The sequence below is a fragment of the Amborella trichopoda genome, chromosome 1, assembly GCF_054954075.1.
Source record: "Amborella trichopoda isolate Santa Cruz 75 chromosome 1, AtrichopodaSantaCruz75HAP2 v2.0, whole genome shotgun sequence".
NCBI classification, from domain to species: Eukaryota; Viridiplantae; Streptophyta; class Magnoliopsida; order Amborellales; family Amborellaceae; genus Amborella; species Amborella trichopoda.
This window is the reverse complement of record NC_142336.1, coordinates 11,766,539-11,789,583: the sequence shown is the minus strand read 5'-3', so window position 1 is coordinate 11,789,583 and position 23,045 is coordinate 11,766,539. Positions and strand designations below refer to the sequence as shown.

The 23,045-nt window shown below is 34.0% G+C and overlaps 1 protein-coding gene across 1 annotated transcript in view; it reads left to right on the top strand.

Annotated features, from left to right (window-relative positions):
- The first annotated feature begins 16,767 nt into the window (after positions 1–16,767).
- The window catches only part of LOC18444599 (grpE protein homolog 2, mitochondrial), a 32,936-nt gene continuing 26,658 nt past the window's right edge, over positions 16,768–23,045 (top strand). The window contains exons 1-3 of the mRNA XM_006854765.4: positions 16,768–17,058; positions 22,120–22,644; positions 22,833–23,000. Coding sequence (XP_006854827.1) covers positions 16,927–17,058; positions 22,120–22,644; positions 22,833–23,000 — 825 coding nt within the window. The 5' untranslated portion in view covers positions 16,768–16,926. The remainder of the gene's footprint in view (positions 17,059–22,119; positions 22,645–22,832; positions 23,001–23,045) is intronic.

The window sequence follows — 23,045 nt, the reverse complement described above, 5'->3', positions numbered from 1 at the left end:
CTGTCAATCCCAAAAAGCTTCGAACTTCAGTCACATTACTTGGTTGTAACGACTTCAGCCTTTGAAGGATCTATTGATAGACCTTCCTTTGATATGACATGTTCTAAAAATATCACTTGTTTAAGCCAAAATTCACATTTACTAAGTTTGGCATGCAATTTCTTTTCGCTGAATATTTGCAATACCATTCTTACATGCTGCTCATGTTCCTTCTGATTCTTGGAATAAATTAAAATATCATCGATGAATACCACAATAAATTTATCAAAAAGGGGCTTAAAGATCCGATTCATCAAATCCATAAATGCAGTCGGTGCATTGGTTAATCCAAAAGGCATTCATAATGGCTATACCTTGTTCTGAAAGCTGTCTTGGGAAAATATTCACTTTTAATCTTAAGCTGATGGTATCCAAATCTAAGATCAATTTTTTAAAACACTTATGATCTTTATAATTGATCAAATAAATCATCAATTCTCTGTAATGGATATTTATTTTTCATTGTCACTTGGTTCAACTGTCTATAATCGATACACAATCTCATGGTCCCATCTTTCTTTTTAACAAACAATACCGGAGCACCCCCAAGGTGACACACTAGGCCTGATAAAACCTTTATCTAATAAGTTCTGCAGGTGCCGTTCTGTAAGGTGCTTTAAAAATTGGGCCTACCCTTGACAATAATTCAATAGAGAATTCAATTTCCCTGTCAGGCAGTAATCTTGGCAATTCTTCAGGAAAAACGTCGGGAAATTCTTGGATAATCAGAGTGGTATCCAAATTTATCTCTTCTTTCATATCTTCTTTGATATAGGCAAGAAAGTCTTGACACCCTTTTCGAAGAAGGAGATTAGCTCGAATACAGGAGATTAAATATGATGGGGAGTCTTCGTTGATACCATTGAAGTAAAATACTGGTTGATTCGGAATACTAAAGGTAACCATTTTCTTGTAACAATCCATATTTGCATGGAATGCAGAAAGCCAAGGCATGCCTAAGATTACCTCAAAATCTTGAATTTTTAGGAGTATTAAATCAACCAACAATTCATTTTCTTCTATCTTTATTACACAGGATTTGTACACTATGTTGGTATCAATTGAATTGCCTTCGGTGTGGCTACCTCTAGAATGTATTTGAATTGTTCTGATTCTACCTTTACGTGATATGCATAGTATGGTGACACAATTAAATGAGTAGCTCCTGGATCAATCAAAATATGAGCTATTTTTTGGAAGATAGTAAGAGTACTTTAGATCACTGATTTTGAGGCCTGAGCGTCTTGCTGGGTGATCGCAAATACTCTTCCCTTCATCTGAGGCTTTTGAGCTATCTCTCCCTGCTTTGGAAGCTGTTGCTCTAATTTAGGACATTCTTTAATCTGGTGCTCTAATTTTCTACATTTAAAACATGCTCTAGTATTCCAATAACACGGGCTCGATCTATGCTTTTTCTTACATTTTTTACATGGTTCTATTGGGCTTTGAAGTGGCAAGGGCCTTGGCTTCTGATTTGCCCTTTCAAACTGTTAGCATAAGATCTCAATTTTAAAACAGATATTCTGTTTCTAATAGTTGGTCTGAGACCCTTTTAAAATTTTTTCACCTTTCTTGCCTCAGTATTAATCATATGTGGCGCAAACCTGGCCAATTCAATAAACTTGTCATCGTACTGTGCTACTGTCTGATTTTCGTGGATTAATTCCAGAAATTCCATTTCTCTTTGGTCTCGAATAAAATCTGGGAAATGCTTTTCATTAAATGCCTCTGGAAATACTTCCCGAGTCAATGGTTTATTTTTGTTGACCAATGCTCCTTTTACCATTCGCTACCAATGTTGTGCCTCACCTTCTAACATAAAAACTGCCAAGGCCACCTTCCTATCATCAGGACATTCCATTACCTCGAATATTTTATTCAATTGCATAATCCATCCCTCGGCTTCCAGTGGGTTTACAACACCCTTAAAAGAAGGTGGGTTTAATTTATTAAATTGTTCATTATTACTCCCACTATTTCTCGTAACTGACTGCCTGGGTGGATTGGTGTTTTCCATCTGATGTTGTATTTGCAACCATATTTTCCAAGGCTTTGTGAATTCCTTCCATATTAGTTTCAGCTATTCTGGATCTTGACTTCGTCCCGGTCTGTACACGCAATAAATGTGATTTTAAGTACGTCCTTTTTATATTTCCTAAGAATCGTAAACTTATTGCTCTGATACCATAATTGTCACGCCCTAAGAATTTACAGTACTGATATTTCTGAGATGTGACAATGAAAACATATATACCTCTCTTTTTAGAACAAATTTACAATGGTGAATTCTTATAAAGTAACAAAAGAAAGTTTAAGCACAACTACAATATTTTTCAGAGTTGATCCTGACGAGCACTCAAAATGAAACCGCAGTTATCTTGAAAAAAAAAATGTTTACTATAACTTAATCAGTTTGGCTACTCAGTAAGAGATCATCATAATCCTAAAAATAATCATGGTTGAAATATATCAATATTTTCAAAAAGGAGAATTATTAATAGAAATTCATTAACAGTTTCACTTTCAAAAATGCGTAATTAAGTATAATCCGAATAATTGAAATGCATATAACATTTTAACGGCATTGTATAATTCATAGGATTTCACAAACTACCATACTGGCATCTCCAGTAGGTCACCTATATACCCCATCAGCGTTCTGATGGGTCAACTTAATCCCTATCGGCGTCCTAGATAGGTCCAATTAATCCCTACAGGTTCACTTATACCTCATCGGCGTACCGGATGAGTACACTTAGTCCCTGTCGGCGTACCGGATAAGTCCACTTATACCTCACCGGTGAACCAGATGAGTCCACTTGCATACCTAAAGTATGTCTAAATCTCTTTAAACATTCGAAAGCAGCAATATCATGTACTCAACATATAAATTATTAATATGAATTTCACTGAAACCATTAATAAAAGTCACTTTCAATAACATTTCAAAAATAACCAGTTAAATATTTTGGGCTCAAATTTAGAAAGGTAGCAGTTCGTAATGACATTCTAGCATAATTGCCAATCTAGTATGTATAAAAAAACTCTTATAGAAATCCAAGAATACGAAATTATCACAATTTATGGGATGTCAATTCGCAAATAAACATTTCACAGACAATGCTATAATCAAATGTAAAAATATCAGTTTTCAAATAATAAGGCAGTTATTTGCACATGAATTTTAGAATGTCTAAATATTCAAAACAGTAGAAAGAAATCTCACAATTTTACTAAAAGCAGAAATATCACATTTATTTCTAATAATTTTACAGTATCCAAAATTTTCTAACAATAGACAAGAAAAATAAATAAATTTATTTCGAAGAATTTACAGCATTTAAAATTTCTTAACATAGATAAAATATCACAATTTTATTACAAAAATTATTTTTCAAAATAATGAGGTCGCTTGCGCATAAAATTTATCGCTTCAAAAATTCATGATAATAAGCAGAAGTAATTATTTCATTTCATTTTTAAAAAGAACGGATTATTTTTCAAGATAATGAAGTCACTTACTTATAATATTTGAGTGTTTGAGTGGAATTTTCGATAAAATTTGGCTAGAGAGAGAAAGAGCTCACTTCGTTTCGACTAGAGAGAGAAAGATCTCAATGTGTTGGGAGAGCTTATTCAAAAGTTTTCTAGGGTGGGAGTCTTCACCTCACCTATTTAAATTCTTAAGACACATTATTATATTTATTTTATTAAGCTTCACCTCATACATGAGGTGTGACGATAATATTGTACATGAAACAGTTAAAGCCCACGTCAACTAAAGGACGCGGTATTTGAGATGTTAACAAAAGTGGTGATGGTCCCTAAGGATCATAATACTTATATGGACCATCACACTAAAGAATTATTTATTTTTGATAGTTTAGGATTGTTTCATTCTTTTCCCCTTAAAGAAATTTAGTCCTCTAAATTTTTATACTTGATTACTGAAAAAGATAGGGATATTTTTCTCTGATATCGTCTTTTCGTTCCCAAGTGGACTCTTCTCTTGATTGTTACTGCCACAATATACGAACCAAAAGAATTTCCTTGTTGCGCAACATGTATACCCTTCTATCTAGTATCAAAATTGGATGCTCAATGAAAGATATGTCCTTCTTGATCGGTAAATGTTCATATTTCAAGATATGGGATGGGTCGGGCTGATATTTTCGTGGTGATGATACATGGAATACATTATGGACGTTTGCCAATTCGGGTGGTAAGACAAGTCTATAAGCGACACTTCCGATTCTTTCCAAGATTTCAAATTGTCCAATGTAACGTGGGCTCAGCTTTCCTTTCTTGCCGAATCTCATAATGCTTTTTATTGGTGAGATCTTTAGGAAAACTCAATCACCTTCTTCAAATTCAAGATCTCTCCGTCGGTTATCGGCATAACTCTTTTGCCGACTCTGAGCTGTCTTGATCATTTCTCTAATTAATGCTATCTTATCTGTGATTTTCTGGACAATATCTGGCTCAATAGCTTTCTTTCACCAACCTCGTCCCAGCAGATGGGTGACCTGCATTTCCTTCCATACAGGGTTTCATATGGTGTTATCTGAATACTAGCTTGGAAGCTATTATTATAAGCAAACTCAATCAGGGGTAAGTGGTCATCCCAGCTTCCTGTAAAGTCAATGACACAGGCCCTCAGCATATCTTCCAAGGTTTGGATGGTCCTCTCCGATTGTCCAACAGTTTGGGGGTGAAAGGCAGTGCTAAAGGTGTGTCTCGTCCCCATGGCTGATTGTAGCCTAACCCAAAATTTTGAAGTAAACCGAGTATGTTTGTCCGATACAATATTGACCGGAACTCCAAGCAATCGCTCTATTTCCTTAATGTACAATTGGACCAGTCGATCCAAAGTGTACGTCGCGCGAATCAACAGAAAATGGGCAGCTTTGGTCAGCCGATCCACAATGACCCATATGCTATCTTGTCTTAAATTTGTTCTAGGCAAGCCAGAGACAAAATCCATAGAGATGTGTTCCCACGAGTAAAGGCTACAACAACCCTGCGGACCTTTGATGCTCAGCTTTTATTTGCTGGCATGTTAGGCACTTAGAAACAAATAGTGCTACCTCTTTTTTCATATTATTCTACCAAAAGGTTTTCTTCTGGTCCTGATACATTTTAATACTTTCGGGATGTATCGTATATTGAGAGTGATGTGCTTCTTTTAAGATAGTTTTTTTTACACTCTCATCATTCGGGACACAAACCCGACCTTTGAATCTTAGCAAATCCTCACTACATATAGAGAATTCTCCCATTTTCACATCTCCTACAGTTGTTATAAGCTGAGGGTCTTTCTTTTTTGCGATCAAATCTATTGAATTAATTGGGGTTCTGCCTTAATGTTGGCAATCATACTTACCACACCATTAATGGACGGAGTCGGATGTCAATCCACTATTTCCTCTAACAATCTCATTTTTTTGATCATTAGATGAGCTAAGACTCCCGTAGATTTTCTACATAGAGCATCGGCCACAACGTTAGCCTTTCCTAAATGATAATGGATTGTAAAATAATAGTCTTTTAAAAAATCCCTCCATCTTATCTGTCGCATATTTAAATCCTTCTGAGAGAAGAGGTATTTCAAGCTCTTATGATCCGTGTATATTTCGAATTGCTCACCATATAGATAATGCCTCCACATTTTCAAAGCGAATACTATTGCAGCCAGCTTCAAGTCATGAATTGGATATTTTTCCTCATATTCTTTTAACTGTCTGGATGCATATGCTACTACTTTCCCATATTGCATTAATACATAGCCCAAGCTTTTATGTGAAGCATCACTATAAATCACAAATCCCCCACTCCCTTCGAGTCAATGGGGTTGCGATTCGAGAAAATCCTTCTACAAATTTTCTGTAATATCCTGTCAATCCCAAAAAGCTTCGAACTTCAGACATAATACTTGGTTGTTTCCAATTAACAACGGCTTCAACCTTTGAAGGATCAACTGATAGACCTTCTTTTGATATGACATATCCTAAAAATGTCACTTGTTCTAGCCAAAATTCACATTTACTAAGTTTGGCATACAATTTCTTTTCTCTTAATATGTGCAATACCATTCTTACATGCTGCTCATGTTCCTTCTGATTCTTGGAATAAATTAAAATATCATCGATGAATACCACAATAAATTTATCCAAAAAGGGCTTAAAGATCTGATTCATCAAATCCATAAATGCAGCCGGTGCATTGGTTAATCTAAAAGGCATGACTAAAAATTCGTAATGGCCATACCTTGTTCTGAAAGCTGTCTTGGGTACATCTTCACTTTTAATCTTAAGCTGATGGTATCCTGATCTAAGATCAATTTTTTAAAACACTTGTGATCGTTGTAATTTATCAAATAAATCATCAATTCTCGGTATTGGATACTTATTTTTCACTGTCACTTGGTTCAACAGTCTGTAATCGATACACAATCTCATGGTCCCATCTTTCTTTTTAACAACAATACCAGAGCACCCCAAGGTGACACACTAGGCCTGATAAAACCTTTATCTAATAATTCTTCCAATGGTTGGTTAAGTTCTTTAAGTTCTGCAGGTGCCATTCTGTAAGGTGCCTTAGAAATTGGGGCTACCCCTGACAATAATTCAATAGAGAATTCAATTTCCCTGTCAGGCGATAATCCTGACAATTCTTTAGGAAAAACGTCGGGAAATTCTCGGATAACCGGAGTGGTATCAAGATTTATCTCTTCCTTCTTATCTTCTTTGATATAGGCAAGAAAGCCTTGACACTCTTTTCGAAAGAGGAGATTAACTCGAATACATGAGATTAAATATGATGGGGAGTCTTCTTAGATACCATTGAAGTAAAATACTGGTTGATTCGAAATACTAAATGTAACCATTTTCTTGTAACAATCCATATTTGCATGATATGCAGAAAGCCAATCCATGTCTAATATTACATCAAAATCTTGAATTTTTAGGAGTATTAAATCAATCGACAGTTCCTTTTCTTCTATCTTCATTACACATGATTTGTACACTATATTGGTATCAATTGAATTTCCCTTCGGTGTGGCTACCTCTAGAATGTATTCTAATTGTTGTGGTTCTACCTTTAAGTGACATGCAAATTGTCGTGACGCAAATGAATGAGTTGATCTAGGATCAATCAAAACATGAGCTACTTTTTGAAAGATAATAAGAGTACCTTGGATCACTGATTTTGAAGCCTAAGCGTTTTGTTGGGTGATCGCAAATACTCTTCCCTTCATCTAAGACTTTTGAGCTATCTCTCCCTGCTTTGGAAGCTATTGCATCTGTAAGCTAGGACATTCTCTAATCTGGTGCCCCAATTTTTCACATTTAAAACAGGCTCTCGTATTCCAATAACAAGGGTTTGATCAATATGTTTTCCCACATTTTTTACATGGTTCTATTGGGTTTTGAAGTGGCATGGGCTTTGGCTTCTTGTTTGTCCTTTCAAACTGTTGTCGATTAGATGGTGTGGGTCTAACCTGACTTTTCTGATTTTTCATCTTTTCGTAATCTTCGAAATCTTTTTCGACAACTTGGGCTCGATCCACTATTTCAGCATAAGTTCTCAATTTTAAGACTGATATTCTGCTTCTAATAGTTGGTCTGAGACCCTTTTAAAAAATTTTCACCTTTCTTGTCTCATTGTTAATCATATGTACTGCAAACCTGGCCAATTCAGTAAACTTGGCCTCGTACTGTGCTACTGTCTGGTTTTCTTGGATTAATTCTAGAAATTCCTTTTCTTTTTGGTCTCGAATAAAATCTGGAAATCATTAAATGCCTCTAGAAATACTTCCCAAGTAAAGGGTTTATTTTCTTTGACCAATACTCCTTTTACCATTCGCCACCAATGTTGTGCTTCACCTTCTAACATAATAACTGCCAAGGCCACCTTCCTGTCATCAGGACATTCCATTACCTTGAATATTTTCTCCAATTGCATAATCCATCCCTCGGCTTCCAGTAAGTTTACAACACCCTTAAAAGGTGGGTTCAATTTCTTAAATTGTTCGATATTACTCCCACCATTTCCCGTAAATGACTGCCTGAGTGGATTGGTGTCTTCCATCTGATATTACATTAGAGCAACTATATTTTCCAAGGCTTTGTGAATTCCTTCCATATTAGCTTCAGCTATTCTGGATTTTAACTTCGTCCCAGTCTGTACACGCAATAAACGTGATTTTAAGTAAATTCTTTTTAACTTTCCTAAGAATCTTAAACCTATTGCTCTGATACCATAATTGTCACGCCCTAAGAATTTACAATACTGATATTCCTGATATGTGTCAGTCAAAACATATATACATCTCTTTTTAGGACAAATTTACAATGACGAATTCTTACAATGTAACAAAAGAAAGTTTAAGCACAACTACAATATCTTCCAGAGTTGATCCTGACGAGCACTCAAAATGAAACCGTAGTTATCCTGAAAAAAAAAATGTTTACTATAATTTGATGAGTTTGGCTACTTAGTAAGTGATCATCATAATCCTAAAAATAAACATGGTTGAAATATATCAATATTTTAAAAAAGGAGATCTATTAACAGAAATTCATTAACAGTTTCACATTAAAAAATGCACAATTAAGTATAATCCGAATAATTGAAATGCAAATAACATTTTAATGGCAGTGCCTAATTCATAGGATTTCACAAACTACCCTACTAGCATCTCAAGTTGGTCACCTATATACCCCATCAGTGTCCTGATGGGTCCACTTAATCCCTATCGACGTCCCTGATAGGTCCACTTAATCCTTACAGGTCCACTTATACCTCACCTGCGTACCGTATGAGTACACTTAATCCCTATCGGCTGTCGCACCCCAAGAATTTACAATACTGATATTCCTGAGATGTGACAGTCAAAACATATATACATCTCTTGATAGGACGAATTTACAGTGGTGAATTCTTACAAAGTAACAAAAGAAAGCTTAGGCACAACAACAATATCTTCCAAAGTTGATCCTGACGAGCACTCAAAATGAAACCGCAGTTATCCTGAAAAATGTTTACCATAGTTTGATGAGTTTGGCCACTCAGTAAGTGATCATCATAATTCTAAAAATAATCATCGATAAAAGATATAAAAAAAATTTCAAAATGGAGGTCAATTAAAAACAATGCGAGCACAAGCATTTATAGATAACAATTTCACTTTCAGAAATACACAATTAAACATAATCCAAATGATTGAAATGCATATAACATTTTAACGGCAGTGCATAATTCAAAAGATTCCACAAAAGTACCCTACTGGCATCCCAAGTAGGTCACCTATATATCCCATCAGCGTCTTGATGGGTACAATATATTGGTATCAATTGAATTTCCCATTGATGTGGCTACCTCTAGAATGTATTCTAATTGTTCTGGTTCTACCTTTAAGTGGCATGCAAAATGTGGTGACACAAATGAATGAGTTGATCTAGGATCAATCAAAACATGAGCTACTTTTGGAATATAATAAGAGTACCTTGGATCACTGATTTTGAAGCCTGAGCATCTTGCTCGGTGATCGCAAATACTCTTCCTTTCATCTGAAGCTTTTGAGCTATCTCACCCTGCTTTGGAAGCTGTTGCATCTGTAAGCTAGGACATTATCTAATCTGGTGCCCCAATTTTTCATATTTAAAACAAGCTCTGGTATTCCATTAACAAGAGTTAGATCCATGATTTTTCCTACATTTTTTACATTGTTCTATTGAGCTTTGAAGTGGCAAGGCCCTTGGCTTCTTGTTTGCCATTTCAAACTGATGTTGATTAAATGGTGTGGGTCTAACCTGATTTTTCTGATTTTTCGTCTTTTGGTAATCTTCGAAATCATTTTCAACAATTAGGGCTCGACCCACTTTTCAGCATAAGTTCTCAATTTTAAGACTGATATTCTGCTTCTAACAGCTGGTCGGAGACCCCTTTCAAATTTCTTCACCTTTATTGCCTCATTGTTAATCATATATGGTGCAAACCTGGCCAATTCAGTGAACTTGGTCTCGTGCTGTGCTACTGTCCGGTTTCCTTGGATTAATTCCAGAAATTCCATTTCTTTTTTGTCTCAGATAAAATCTGGGAAATGTTTTTCATTAAATGCCTCTATAAATACTTCCCAAGTCAAGGGTTTATTTTCTTTGACCAGTACTCCTTTTGCCATTCGCCACCAATGTTGTGTTTCTCCTTCTAACATAAAAACTGCCAAGGCCACCTTCCTTTCATCAGTACATTCCATTACCTCGAATAGTTTCTCCAATTGCATAATCCATCCCTCGGCTTCCAATGGGTTTACAGCACCCTTAAAAGAAGGTGGGTTCAATTTCTTTAATTGTTTGATATTACTCCCACCATTTCTCGTAACTGACAGCTTAGGTGGATTATTGTTTTCCATCTGATGTTGCATTAGAGCAACTATATTTTCCAAGGCTTTGTGAATGCCTTCCATAAGAGCTTCAGCTATTCTGGATCTTGACTTCGTCCCGGTCTGTACACGCAATAAATATTATTTTAAGTACATTCTTTTTTAAATTTCTTAAGAATCTTAAAGTTATTGCTCTGATACCATAATTGTCACACCCCAAGAATTTACAATACTGATATTCTTGAGATGTGACAGTCAAAACATATATACATCTCTTGATAGGACAAATTTACAGTGGCGAATTCTTACAAAGTAACAAAAAAAAGCTTAGGCACAACTACAATATCTTCCAAAGTTGATCCTGACGAGAACTCAAAATGAAACCGCAGTTATCCTGAAAAATGTTTACCATAGTTTGATGAGTTTAGCTACTCAGTAAGTGATCATCATAATCCTAAAAATAATCATCGATGAAAGATATAAAAAAAATTTGAAAATGGAAGTCAATTAAAAACAATGCGAGCACAAGCATTTATAGATAACAATTTAACTTTCAGAAATGCACAATTAAACATAATCCAAATGATTGAAATGCATATAACATTTTAACGGCAGTGCATAATTTAAAAGATTCCACAAAATTACTTTATTGGCGTCCCAAGTAAGTCACTTATATACCCCATCAGCGTCCTGATGGGTCCACTTAATCCCTATCGGCGTCCTAGATAGGTCCACTTACTCCTTGCAGGTCCACCTATACCTCACCGGCGTACCGGATGAGTCCACTTAATCTCTACCGGCGTTCCGGATAGGTCCACTTAAAACTCACCGACGAACCAGATGAGTCCACTTGCATACTTAAAGTATTTCTAATTCTCTTTAAACATTCGAAAGCAACAATATCATGTACTCAACATATCACTGAAATTACTAATATGATTTTCATTGAAACCATTAATAACAGTCACTTTCAATAACATTTCAAAAATAACCAATCAAATATTTTGGGCTCAAATTTAGAAAGGTAGCAATTCGTAATGACATTCTAGCATAATTGCCAATGTATAGAAAAACTCTTATAGAAATTCAAGAATAAGGAATTATCACAATTTATAGGATGTCAATTCAAAAATAAACATTTCACAGACAATGCTATAATCAATTGCAAAAATATCAGTTTTCAGATAATAAAGCAGTCATTTGCACATGAGTTTTACAATGTCTAAATATTCAAAAACATTAGAAAGAAATCTCACAATTTTAGTAAAAGCAGAACTATCACATTTATTTCTAATAATTTTATTTCAAAATTTTTTTAACAATAGACAAGAAAAATAAATAAATAAATTTATTTCTAAGAATTTACAACATTTAAAATTTCTAATATCATAATTTTATTAAAAAGATTATTTTTCAAAATAATGAGGTTGCTTGCGCATAAAATTTATCGCGCCTAAAATTCATGATAATAAGCAGAAATAATTATTTCATTTCATTTTTAAAAAGAACGGATTATTTTTCAAGATAATGAAGTCACTTACAATAATTCCGAAATTGGGGGAGCATCAGTTCCATCCCACACAAAAACATCAGTACTTTCTTCAAAGACTCGATGTGAATGAAGAACCTTTTTCAGTGAAATAACGCATACAAGTATCATTACCTAAACAAAAACTCTTACCATGCTAGAGAGAGAGAAACCCGTTGATGGGGTTTTTGTTTGAGAGGGAAAAAGAAAAGCCTGTTGATGATGGTGTTTCAGCTTTAAGAGAGAGAGAGAAACCCGTTGATGGGTTTTAGTTTTAAGAGAGAGAAAGAGAAACTCGTCGATGGGTTTTAGTTTAAAGAGAGAGAAAATGTCAAACAAAAAAAAGGCACCTCAAGACAAGGAGTTGTTTTAAGGAGTTTAACATAAAGTCTTTGAGATGGTGGACCTAAGGTCCACCCAAATAAAGTTAAACCCTCAAGTATATTAACAATAATATCGTTTTTAATATTGTTAATATATAAAAAAATAGCAATATCTTAACGGTATAAAATTATTATTATCATTACTGATATATAATTATCATTTTATTTATTTATTTTGTATTTATTTCTGTTAACACTGTTAATATTATGATTATTATTAATTTCTTAATAAATATTTTTATTTTTATTTATTTATTTATTTTTATTTTTTTTTGAAATTTTAGGATTATTACACCGCCGTATCGGATAGGTCCACTTACCTCACCGGTGAACCGGATGAGTCCACTTGCATACTTAAAGTATTTCTAAATCTCTTTAAACATTCGAAAGCGGCAATATCATGTACTCAACATATAAATTATTAATATGAATTTCACTGAAACCATTAATAAAAGTCACTTTCAATAACATTTCAAAAATAACCAGTCAAATATTTTGGGCTCAAATTTAGAAAGGTAGCAGTTCGTAAAGACATTCTAGCATAATTGCCAATCTAGTATGTATAAAAAAACTCTTATAGAAATCCAAGAATACGAAATTATCACAATTTATGGGATGTCAATTCGCAAATAAACATTTCACAGACAATGCTATAATCAAATGCAAAAATATCAGTTTTCAAATAATAAGGCAGTCATTTGCACATGAATTTTAGAATGTCTAAATATTCAAAACAGTAGAAAGAAATCTCACAATTTTACTAAAAGCAGAAATATCACATTTATTTCTAATAATTTTACAGTATCCAAAATTTTCTAACAATAGACAAGAAAAATAAATAAATTTATTTTTAAGAATTTTCAGCATTTAAAATTTCTTAACATAGATAAAATATCACAATTTTATTAAAAAAATTATTTTTCAAAATAATGAGGTCGCTTGCGCATAAAATTTATCGCGCAAAAAATTCATGATAATAAGCAAAAGTAATTATTTCATTTCATTTTTAAAAAGAACGGATTATTTTCAAGATAATGAAGTCACTTACCTATAATATTTGAGTGTTTGAGTGAAACTTTTGGTAAAATTTGGCTTGAGAGAGAAAGAGCTCACTGCGTTTCGACTAGAGAGAGAAAGATCTTAGTGTGTTGGGTGAGCTTATTCAAAAGTTTTCTAGGATGGGAGTCTTCACCTCTCCTATTTAAATTCTTAAGACACATTATTATATTTATTTTATTAAGCTCCACCTCATACATGAGGTGTGACGATAATATTGTGCATGAAACAGTTAAGGCCCACAGCAAGACAACAAAGTGTCATTTTATTCGATAAGAGCAGAATGATGTCTTCTTAACAGCTCACAAAGATTAGATGATGCTTATAATACTTCTTTGTTATAGATATGGTATAGCTTGGTAAGCATTGCTTGTCACATAGATAATGCAAGTCTCATAAGAATAGGAGTTAGAGGGAGAAGGAGAACAATAAAACTTTATTGTGATATGGATCACCTTTATAATGTAAGTTTCATAAGCCTAGTGGGCAATTTGGGATCTTGTATAGAAAAATACAAGGTTACCATAATATGGTTCAGGCCATATTTTATGGTATTTTTTAGGTCAAATTATGATTTTTTTTCTCTTGCTCTCTCTCTCTCTATATATATATATATATATCTCTCTCTTTCTCTCTACGTACATGACTTGTATTAAAATTAAAACACTACTGAACATTCGTGATCATCAGATAGGCGCAGATTCAATCTGGGTCGTAGGCGTTTACTGCCACAGTAAATGCCCACGGGCGTATTTTTCCATATATATATATATATATATATATATATATATATATATATATATATATATATATATATATATATATATATATATATATATATATATATGAGAAAGGATCTTGTCAGCTCACGGGCTGACAACTACAGTGTCAGCCAATGGTCTAGATTGACTCTGGGCCCTACCCAACGGTCACGACCTAATTTCATGTTTGAATTTTTATTTTTTCTATACAGATTCAAATCACTAGAAATTTTGAGCATCTATTCTTCAAAAATAAGAGAATCTAATAAAAATATAAAAAATAATTATAAATTGAATAAACTACCCCCGAAACTTTTTAGCCAATTTGTATTTTACGAATTATTTTATTAATATTTTTATTAGGTAGCCTTTGATGAGAAGAATGAACGCCTAAAATTCAAACGATTTGGATTTGTAGAAAAAAAATGAAAATGAAAATATAAAATGAGGTTGTGGTCGTCGGATCGGTCTGGATTGAATCTAGGCCGTTGATTGACACTGTAGATATTAGCCCGTAGGCTGATAGAATCCATTCCCTATATATATATATATATATATATATATATATATATATATATATATATATATATACATAAAATAAAAAAATATGCATTATCTTCTATAATTACTTATGGAAATTTTCAATGAGAGAGAGAACGATACGAGTTATTTCCTACAATTAATGTGAGAGATTAACATATAGGAAGGGAGAGACGTGGGGGGTAGAGAGGAGTTGCGTGAATATATAACTACATATTAAAAATATTAACATTGTGGGATAAGAAAGAAAGAGAAAAGCTAGGGCAATATATAGGAAGATATGCATTATATTCTATAATTACTTATGAAAACTTTCAATGAGAGAGATTGCATTTATCTTGAGAGAGAAGGATCTAAGTTATATTCTATAATTAATGTGAGAGATTAAATGGGGAAGAGAGAGAAGAGGGTAGAGATGAGTCCGGTGAATGGAGAGAGAAAATATAGATAAGAAAAGAAACGACATGCGTTATTTTCTATAATTAATTTGAGAGATTAATAAGGGGGAGAGAGAGACGTGGGGGTGGAAGGGTTATCTTCTATAATTAATGCCAATTAATGCAAGAGTTTAACATTTGGGGGTAGAGAGCTAGAGAGAGGAGATAGATAAGAAAAGAAACGACATGCCTTATTTTCTATAATTAATTTGAGAGATTAATACGGGGGAGAGAGAGACGTGGCGGTAGAGAGGTTATCTGCTATAATTAATGCCAATTAATGCACAAGAGTTTAACATTTGGGGGTAGATAGAGAGAGAGGCGTGAGGGGTAGACAGGAGTTACGTGAATGGGAAGACGAAGGGAGAAAATGAGATGAAAGATAAAAGGGATGGCCATGAGATGACATGCATAGGCATGATAATTAATGCGAGAGTTTAACATTTGGGGCGAGAGAGAGAGGTGAGGGGTGGAGAGGAGTTACGTGCATAGGGAGAGTAAAGGAGAGAATGAGATCAGAAACAAAAAGGAGGAGCATGAGATGCCATGCATGGGCATGATAGAGATGTGGGGGATAGAGAAGAGAGAATTATTAATATGGTGGGATATCTGACACAAAGATAAAGACGGTGTTGCTCTCGCTTAATAATAAATAATAAATAAATAAGGTCTTGGGGTATATTATAATGGTTTCAGATTTATTATAGATATATATAGGGAAATGATCATATTGGGGTACTAATTTCTTCGAGGTAGCATTTTCGAGGTTGAAATAAAGCTATGGAGTTATCGAGGATTGACTAATGATGTGGTTTTTTTTTGTGTTGATGTGTTTTCGATCTCTAAAACGCCTCAATAAGTGGTATGCATTGATGTTAATGAAATATTGTTTTGATGTGGTATGCGCTCATTTACTGGTCTATGTTGATGATCATAAAATGCGGGTTTGATTGATCGGTATATGTCTCAATATAATTCTTAGTTTTATCTCTCCCTCCCTCTGTCAACGAAATGCTCTCTCTTCCTCTCCCTGTAAATATTTGATTACGCTGAATATGACTATGTCAAAATTTTAGTTATTACATGTTCATTTAACAACTTTTTTATATTCTCACATTAGGTTTATCAAACTCAATTAAAATACCATTATAAAATATATTTATCGAAAATAATATAAAAATCAGGGAATGCAAGAAATATATTTTATTTTAAGATGGCAATTGAAGCAAAAGAAAGCTATACTATTTTTACTATTTTCACGTGTGGTTACGGAACTCGCACTTTAACGTAAACCTGCAAGAGCACTAAACTAAGAATCTACCAAAATTATATAAGACTCTATTCTTTTGACACACTACCCGTGGAAGGGAACTCCTTGTATTTTGTCTGTGCTCTTTATATAAATATTTGGTGGCTTTAATAACGGGCTATCCTCGGACAATGTAGTTATAACGGTAAAAAAAGTTCATTATTTTAAGGCCGAAGGACCACATTAAAAAAAGTTCAATTAACGTATTCTTCGAACGGGAATTGGGAGGATTTAGTACACCCGAGGGACCTTATAAATATAAGGAAGAAGGAGGATTTATTTTAATGGCCGAGGGCCCACATTAAAAAAAAGTTCAATTAAGTTCTAGAAGCATCTTGCGCTTTAGCTAATGCTGCAGTTCCTTGAGGCTGAGCCGTCCACCAGGGCATGTCTTTCTGTCCTAGGATCAGCCAGGTAGGCTACATCTGCACGTGCAGAGAGAGAGAGGGAGAGAGAGAGAGAGCCATTTTTGACAATTGTTAGCCGAGGATGACAATTTTTAGGGTTCTTCCAAGACTTCTGAGGAGTGGTGTTTCACAGTCAGGAAACCTCTCATCTCGGATACATGCTCTCCTCTGTGGAGGTCATGTGATTCCGCAACTCGAACGATCTCTATACGAGGTTTGTCTTGTTTCCCTGCTCTCTGTAAATTTGATTCATGAGCAAGTTTGGTTTTGCAATGGTAGTATTTGAGGACGTGTGGTTTCCTAATCCATCTCCGAGATGAGTTTTGATTTATGATAGTATTTTGTAAAGCTAGAGCTTTTTGCAACTTTGATATAGGTATTAATTTCTGATATTTTATTGTTTGAACAAGTTAGTGTCTTCATCAGTCTTTGGCACTGTTATTGATTACTGAATGGTTTTATTTGTAAAACTGGTTTTATTTGTAAAACTCGGTCTTGTATGAGTTTCTGAAGCAGTTCTTGATTATCAAGATATTGTTATTTGAAAAAATTTGGTTTTTTATCTATCCTGAGGTCCGTTTTGGTTATTTTTTGAAGTGCTAGGGTGCGATGTTTCATAATCCATGCTATGAGCTTTGGTTGTTGTAAGTAATTTTATTTGCAGATTGGGTGCTTTTATTTTCTAAATGAGATGAGTTTTCTGCAGAGGACAATCGATCAAAATTACATAATAAGTCTATGCCTCACTTTTGAGACAGAAAAGTATCATTTTGATATCTCTATGCATCATTGTGGACCCAAAAAAAAAGTCCATGCATCACTTTTTGTAAGTGCCGCCCAGAACTTGGGCAGCCTATAACCTAGGTTGAAGAAGAGGAGCAGGGGCTTACTCAGTGCCACCTAGAACATGGGCGGCCTTATAACCTAGGTTGAAGAAGAGGAGCAGGGGCTTACTTAGTGCCGCCTAGAACCTAGGCAGCCTATAACCTAGGTTGAGGAAAAGGAGCAGGGGCAGGAGAATCTGAGTATGCATAATTAAATATTAAAAATCTCATAATCCAAAAAGTTCCAAACCCTTCTATATTAGTAGTAATAGCGGCTCAAATTAGTAATACAGGCATAATCCATACTCCATAGACCATACCCCATGCTCTATAGTTCATATCATTTCATAATCCATATTTTCATATAATGATACAACCATATACATAAGAGTAATAGTAGAAAGTAGAAACAAGAAAAAAAGAAAAAGAATACCTACAGTCTACGACTCAACACCAAAAGTCGAGTGTCTTCAACCATCATAAAAAAAAGTAGGGTAAGCGGATTTGAGGCCAAGTCATCTCCCTCTTCAATATAACGCTTGTCCTCCTCTATTTTTTTTGAATCTCCCTCGTCCGGGTGCCTCTTCACCTTTTTCTTGCTTTTTGTGTTTCACTGAACTCAAATATTTTAATCGCCTCCTTGGTAGTCTCAGGAATATTTTTACACGAGGCAACATCCCTCTTAATATCGGGTGATGTTTAGGGGATGTAGAACTCATTTAAGGAAGGTGTTGTACTGTAGATGAAAAAGAAGATGATGATGGAAGTTTTAACATGAAAAAGAAGATGATGATGATGAAAGTTTTAACATGACAGAATAAAATGTGAAGAGAACAATGAAGTATATTGATCAAATAGAGAGAAAATTCAATTGAATGGAAAGTGACAACATTTATTAAAGCATCCGTTGAGGTGCTTGAGCTCCTAGGAATGATAGGCAGGCATTGTGCAGGATAGATGTTTATTTGTGTCGAAACATCTGTATTTGATGTGGCATAACGGTCACCTAAATAGAAATCAAATTGGATGCGTCAGTCATCCTTAAGAGTACCCATAAATTGTTTTATATTGCCAGTTATTAGATGTAAATGACGATGGCACAACAGACCATACTAAATTACAGATTGTTGGCTACTCTATTCACTTACTCATATTCCATTATATCACATGAGAAAAAGAGAATTGCATCTCAAGATTCACCAGTCAAAGTTATTGTCTTAGAGTTTGCAAGTTGTACTATTGATATTTCTGACCATTGTATGGTTGTCCCCACGGAAAGGAACATAAGATGCAAGCATGCTTGAACCCTCTTTTGTGTGCCTTAACTATGAAATTAATTAGGGACTGAATGGATATGTGATATAGTTAATGCCATTCCCATTGTTTCATGTTTGTTTGATTACTAGTAATATGCACATGTGTTGCACGTGATATTTAATATTAATCTCTAAAACATATTTGTCATTAAAAAATATTTTCAATAAACCATGGTCGTAGTGATCATCCTCACAATTGCATAATTTTATGAAATCATTATGATTTTTTTTTAAATAATGAAAGAAATATAAATAATTCAGACATACTATTTGTGATAAAATAAGATAATAGGGAGACCAAATTTTTTTTTTTACGTTTTAAAAAATTTATAATATTTTTTTTTAAAAAAATTAAATGTGGGAATTTCTTACGGTTTATTATAGCATTGGTAATAAAGCATGATGTATTTTCTCTAAATAAGAATAAAAAATTTAAAATATTTTACTATCTTAACTTGTGATATTCAAAAGTTTCTAAATCCGTTATGCTAATTTTTTATGAAAGATGCTTGCCTTTACAGAGAGACACATGCATTGTTTTTTATTAGCTACTTCCTTTAATATTTGGAATGCAATATGTTACTCTATAGTGTTTAGAGTCTAAACACTCGCCAAAATATTGATAAATTTAAATATTAATATCTCCTTCAATCTCATATCTCACTAAATAATTTACCGTGATTTACTAATTTTAAATACAAATATTCCACTGATACATATTGGTTGTTTTTTCATGTTTCTAATATTATTTGTAAACAGAAGGTCAAGATAGAGACAAATAAAATAAAGGGGGACCTCCTCTCGCATTATATATAATAGATAATTAGGATTGCATTGTATTTTTTGCAAAATATATTATTAAGTTATTTAAATATTAGTCTAAAAAAATATGCTTAAAATAAAATATAACTACTTATTATCATATGTGTTTTACTTTCCCTGGATAGTTTTGGCATTTTTATATTTTCTTGCATTTTGAAATATATTATTTTAATATAACTGAATTTATTTGTACTCATAATAGTAAATGTATTATTTACTTAAGTAAATATTGTCTTGAAAATTTAGAAAATAGAAAATGAAAAAAATTAAGAAAATAGAAAAAAAAATGTAGTATGCATAAGATGTAAACTAAAAAGAATATGGATGTTGCTATGGGGAAATTTTATTCATGAAGACTTATATAGAAAAATTATTGGTAGCAAGTAGTGAAATGAAACATAAATATTAAGAAATTCACCTTTACTAGATCATGAAACTTAAAGCACTATGTAAATGAGAACACCGCCTTACCCGCCCAAATAAACCTTGTGTGATTTGCCAGCATACAAAAAAGTGAAAAGTAAGCCATAGGGAAAAATATTGTAAAAAAATCAATTGATTCTAGCAAACATAATTTTTTTTCTTCAATCAAATTTGACTAACTTGAGCATACATATTTATAGAGGAATATGATCCTATATGATTTTAATTTCTGACCATGAATATGAATTAGTGACTCAGATTCAAAAAATATATATCAAATTGTCACTCTTAGAAGTAAAAATGAAGCCTCGTTCCTAACAACAGTAACCATATATTAGGGAATGCTGACATGGATTTTGTATATAAATGGAGATAAAGAATTAAAGACTCAACCAACTGCATGCTTGGAAATATCATATTGTTAGAGTCTTGTACAAAGGTATCATGCCTATATGGGTCCCCGTTTTAATCTGTTGTCCATTGTTCATGCATAGGGTGACTTTTTTTTGTTCTTCATGTAACTCTTTATATTAGCTGCTTTCCTGGTGTTTAGAGCTATTTAGAGAATATCTCTGCAGATTCCAAATGTCTTACATATTTTAAATTGATTGGATTCTTTTAAAGGAGGGAGTTCTTTTGGTACTAAATTTACGCAATCTTCATTCTCATAAAATTGGCATGATATAATATATAATAACATTAGAGAATGGGAGTGAACGTACGTATTTAGAGTGAGAAAATGTGACCGCCTTACAAAAAGTAAGTGTAAATTGTCTGTATTGCACGTGAAGCAAATGATTTAGAGAATAAAGACGTGATCACCTTGGAGGGAAAGATTGCAATTGTTGTATGGCTTGTGAAGCAAAGCATAGAAGTTTAGGGAGAGAGAAAGGTGCATCTCTTTACACTAGTGCTAACAAATATATAACAAAAAGTGGGTGAGCCATGACTGCGCATGGAGCATGATTATTTGGGGAGAGAGAATTAATGAGAGGAGGGAGAGACGTATATTTAATAAAGAATCTATTGACTGAAATAAGGCTGCTGCTTTACATGTGATGAGAGAGAGAGAGAGAATGGAAAAATTTGTGATTGGAAACTTTTTGGAGAGAAGAGACAGAGCTTGTTGAGAGAGGAGAGAGAAATAATAGAGTTTCCATAATAAATATTATGTTATAAATAAGAAAGAGAGAAGAGAGAGAATCCATGGGGAGCTAGAGAGTTATGATAAATATAAGGTAGAGAGATTCTAGGAAAGAGGAGGAGAGAAAAAGAAATATTGATGATATAAATAAGAGAGAGAATCCATAGGAAGGGAGAGAGTTATGATAAATAGAAGGTCAACAGATTTTAAGAAAGAGGAGGAGAGAAATAAGCACACGCAGATGATATAACTAAGAGAGAGAAACAGTTGAGAGGGAGAGATTTTTGGAAAATAATGGGAGAGGGGTTTTATGAAAGAGGGAGAGAGAAATAGAAATGGTAGAGAGGAAAACCGTAGATGACATAAACAAAGAAGATGAGAGATTTTAGGAAAATAAATGGGAGAGAGATTTTAGGAAAGAAGGAGAGAGAGAGATAGAAACGGTAGAGAGAGAAACCGTAGATGATATAAATAAGAGAGAGATAAGGTAGAGAATTTAGGAAAGATGTAAGAGTTTTTTAATGAGAGAAGGACACGTGGCACTAGAATAGGGTGGGTGTTGCTCTCGCTTTATATATATAGATATTTTGTGTAATAGATTGATCCTCAGTTGGTTAAAGTGTTAGTCTTGCCTATTAGTCAAAGTGCTTGTCTTGCCTGTTATTATTTTTTTGCACTTTCATCTCATGACAATAAAATTGGTATAAGCTCATTTCTGTTTTTTTGCTGTGCATCTGTGAGTTCAGGTTTCCTGTTTATCATCACGAGTTTTGTGCCACTCCCACATTGGGACTTTTGCTTCACATCACTCCTGGTTTTCGTCATCTGCATCACCTCAGACAAATCAGAAGGAGACCAGTCAGGTTGCAGATGAAACAAAAACTTCTAAACACCATGATAAGGCCTCTGAGAACATTTCTTATGACAAGAACGAAGCTGAGTCAACAAAGAAAGAAGGGAGCAATGGTGATGCTGCAGCACATCCTGGAAAGTTCGATTCTCATGTTGAAACTGACCTTTCAAAGTCCGATTTTGGCGAGAAGAGGAGGAAGAGTACTAAAAGAACTGCATTTTCTGATTCAGATGCCGAGGATGAATTATCTGCTGATGATCTGATTAAACTAGTAGCTGAAAAGGAGGTGTTACTGAAGGCAAAACAAAAGGAAATTGAAAAGATGCAAGAAAAAGTTCTTCGTAGCTATGCAGAGACGGAGAATATTATTGAAAGGACAAAGCGTGACTTAGAGAATTCAAAAAAGTTTGCTGTCCAGGTTTGCATTCTTGAAGCGTGGGATTCCAATTTTCCTGCATTTTCTTTATGCAAGTATTTGGGTTTGTCAATGTAGGCTGAATAGGCGCTATATGGCATTCAAGCTGCAAGTATTTGTTAGCAGTATATGATGAGTGGACAGTAAGTGTTAGTTATTTCCCCTAATATTCTACTTGAAATGCGCTGCAGAACTTTGCAAAGAGCTTGTTAGATGTTGCCGACAACTTGGGGAGAGCATCCTCAGTTGTTAACGTCAGCTTCTCAAAGATTGATCAGTCTAGGGACTCGGTTGGTGCTGTGCCACTACTTAAAACCCTTCTAGAAGGAGTTGAGATGACTGAGAAGCAACTTTCAGAGGTAATTTGTACCAGGCTACTGTCTCCTTCTTTAAAGATTATCAAT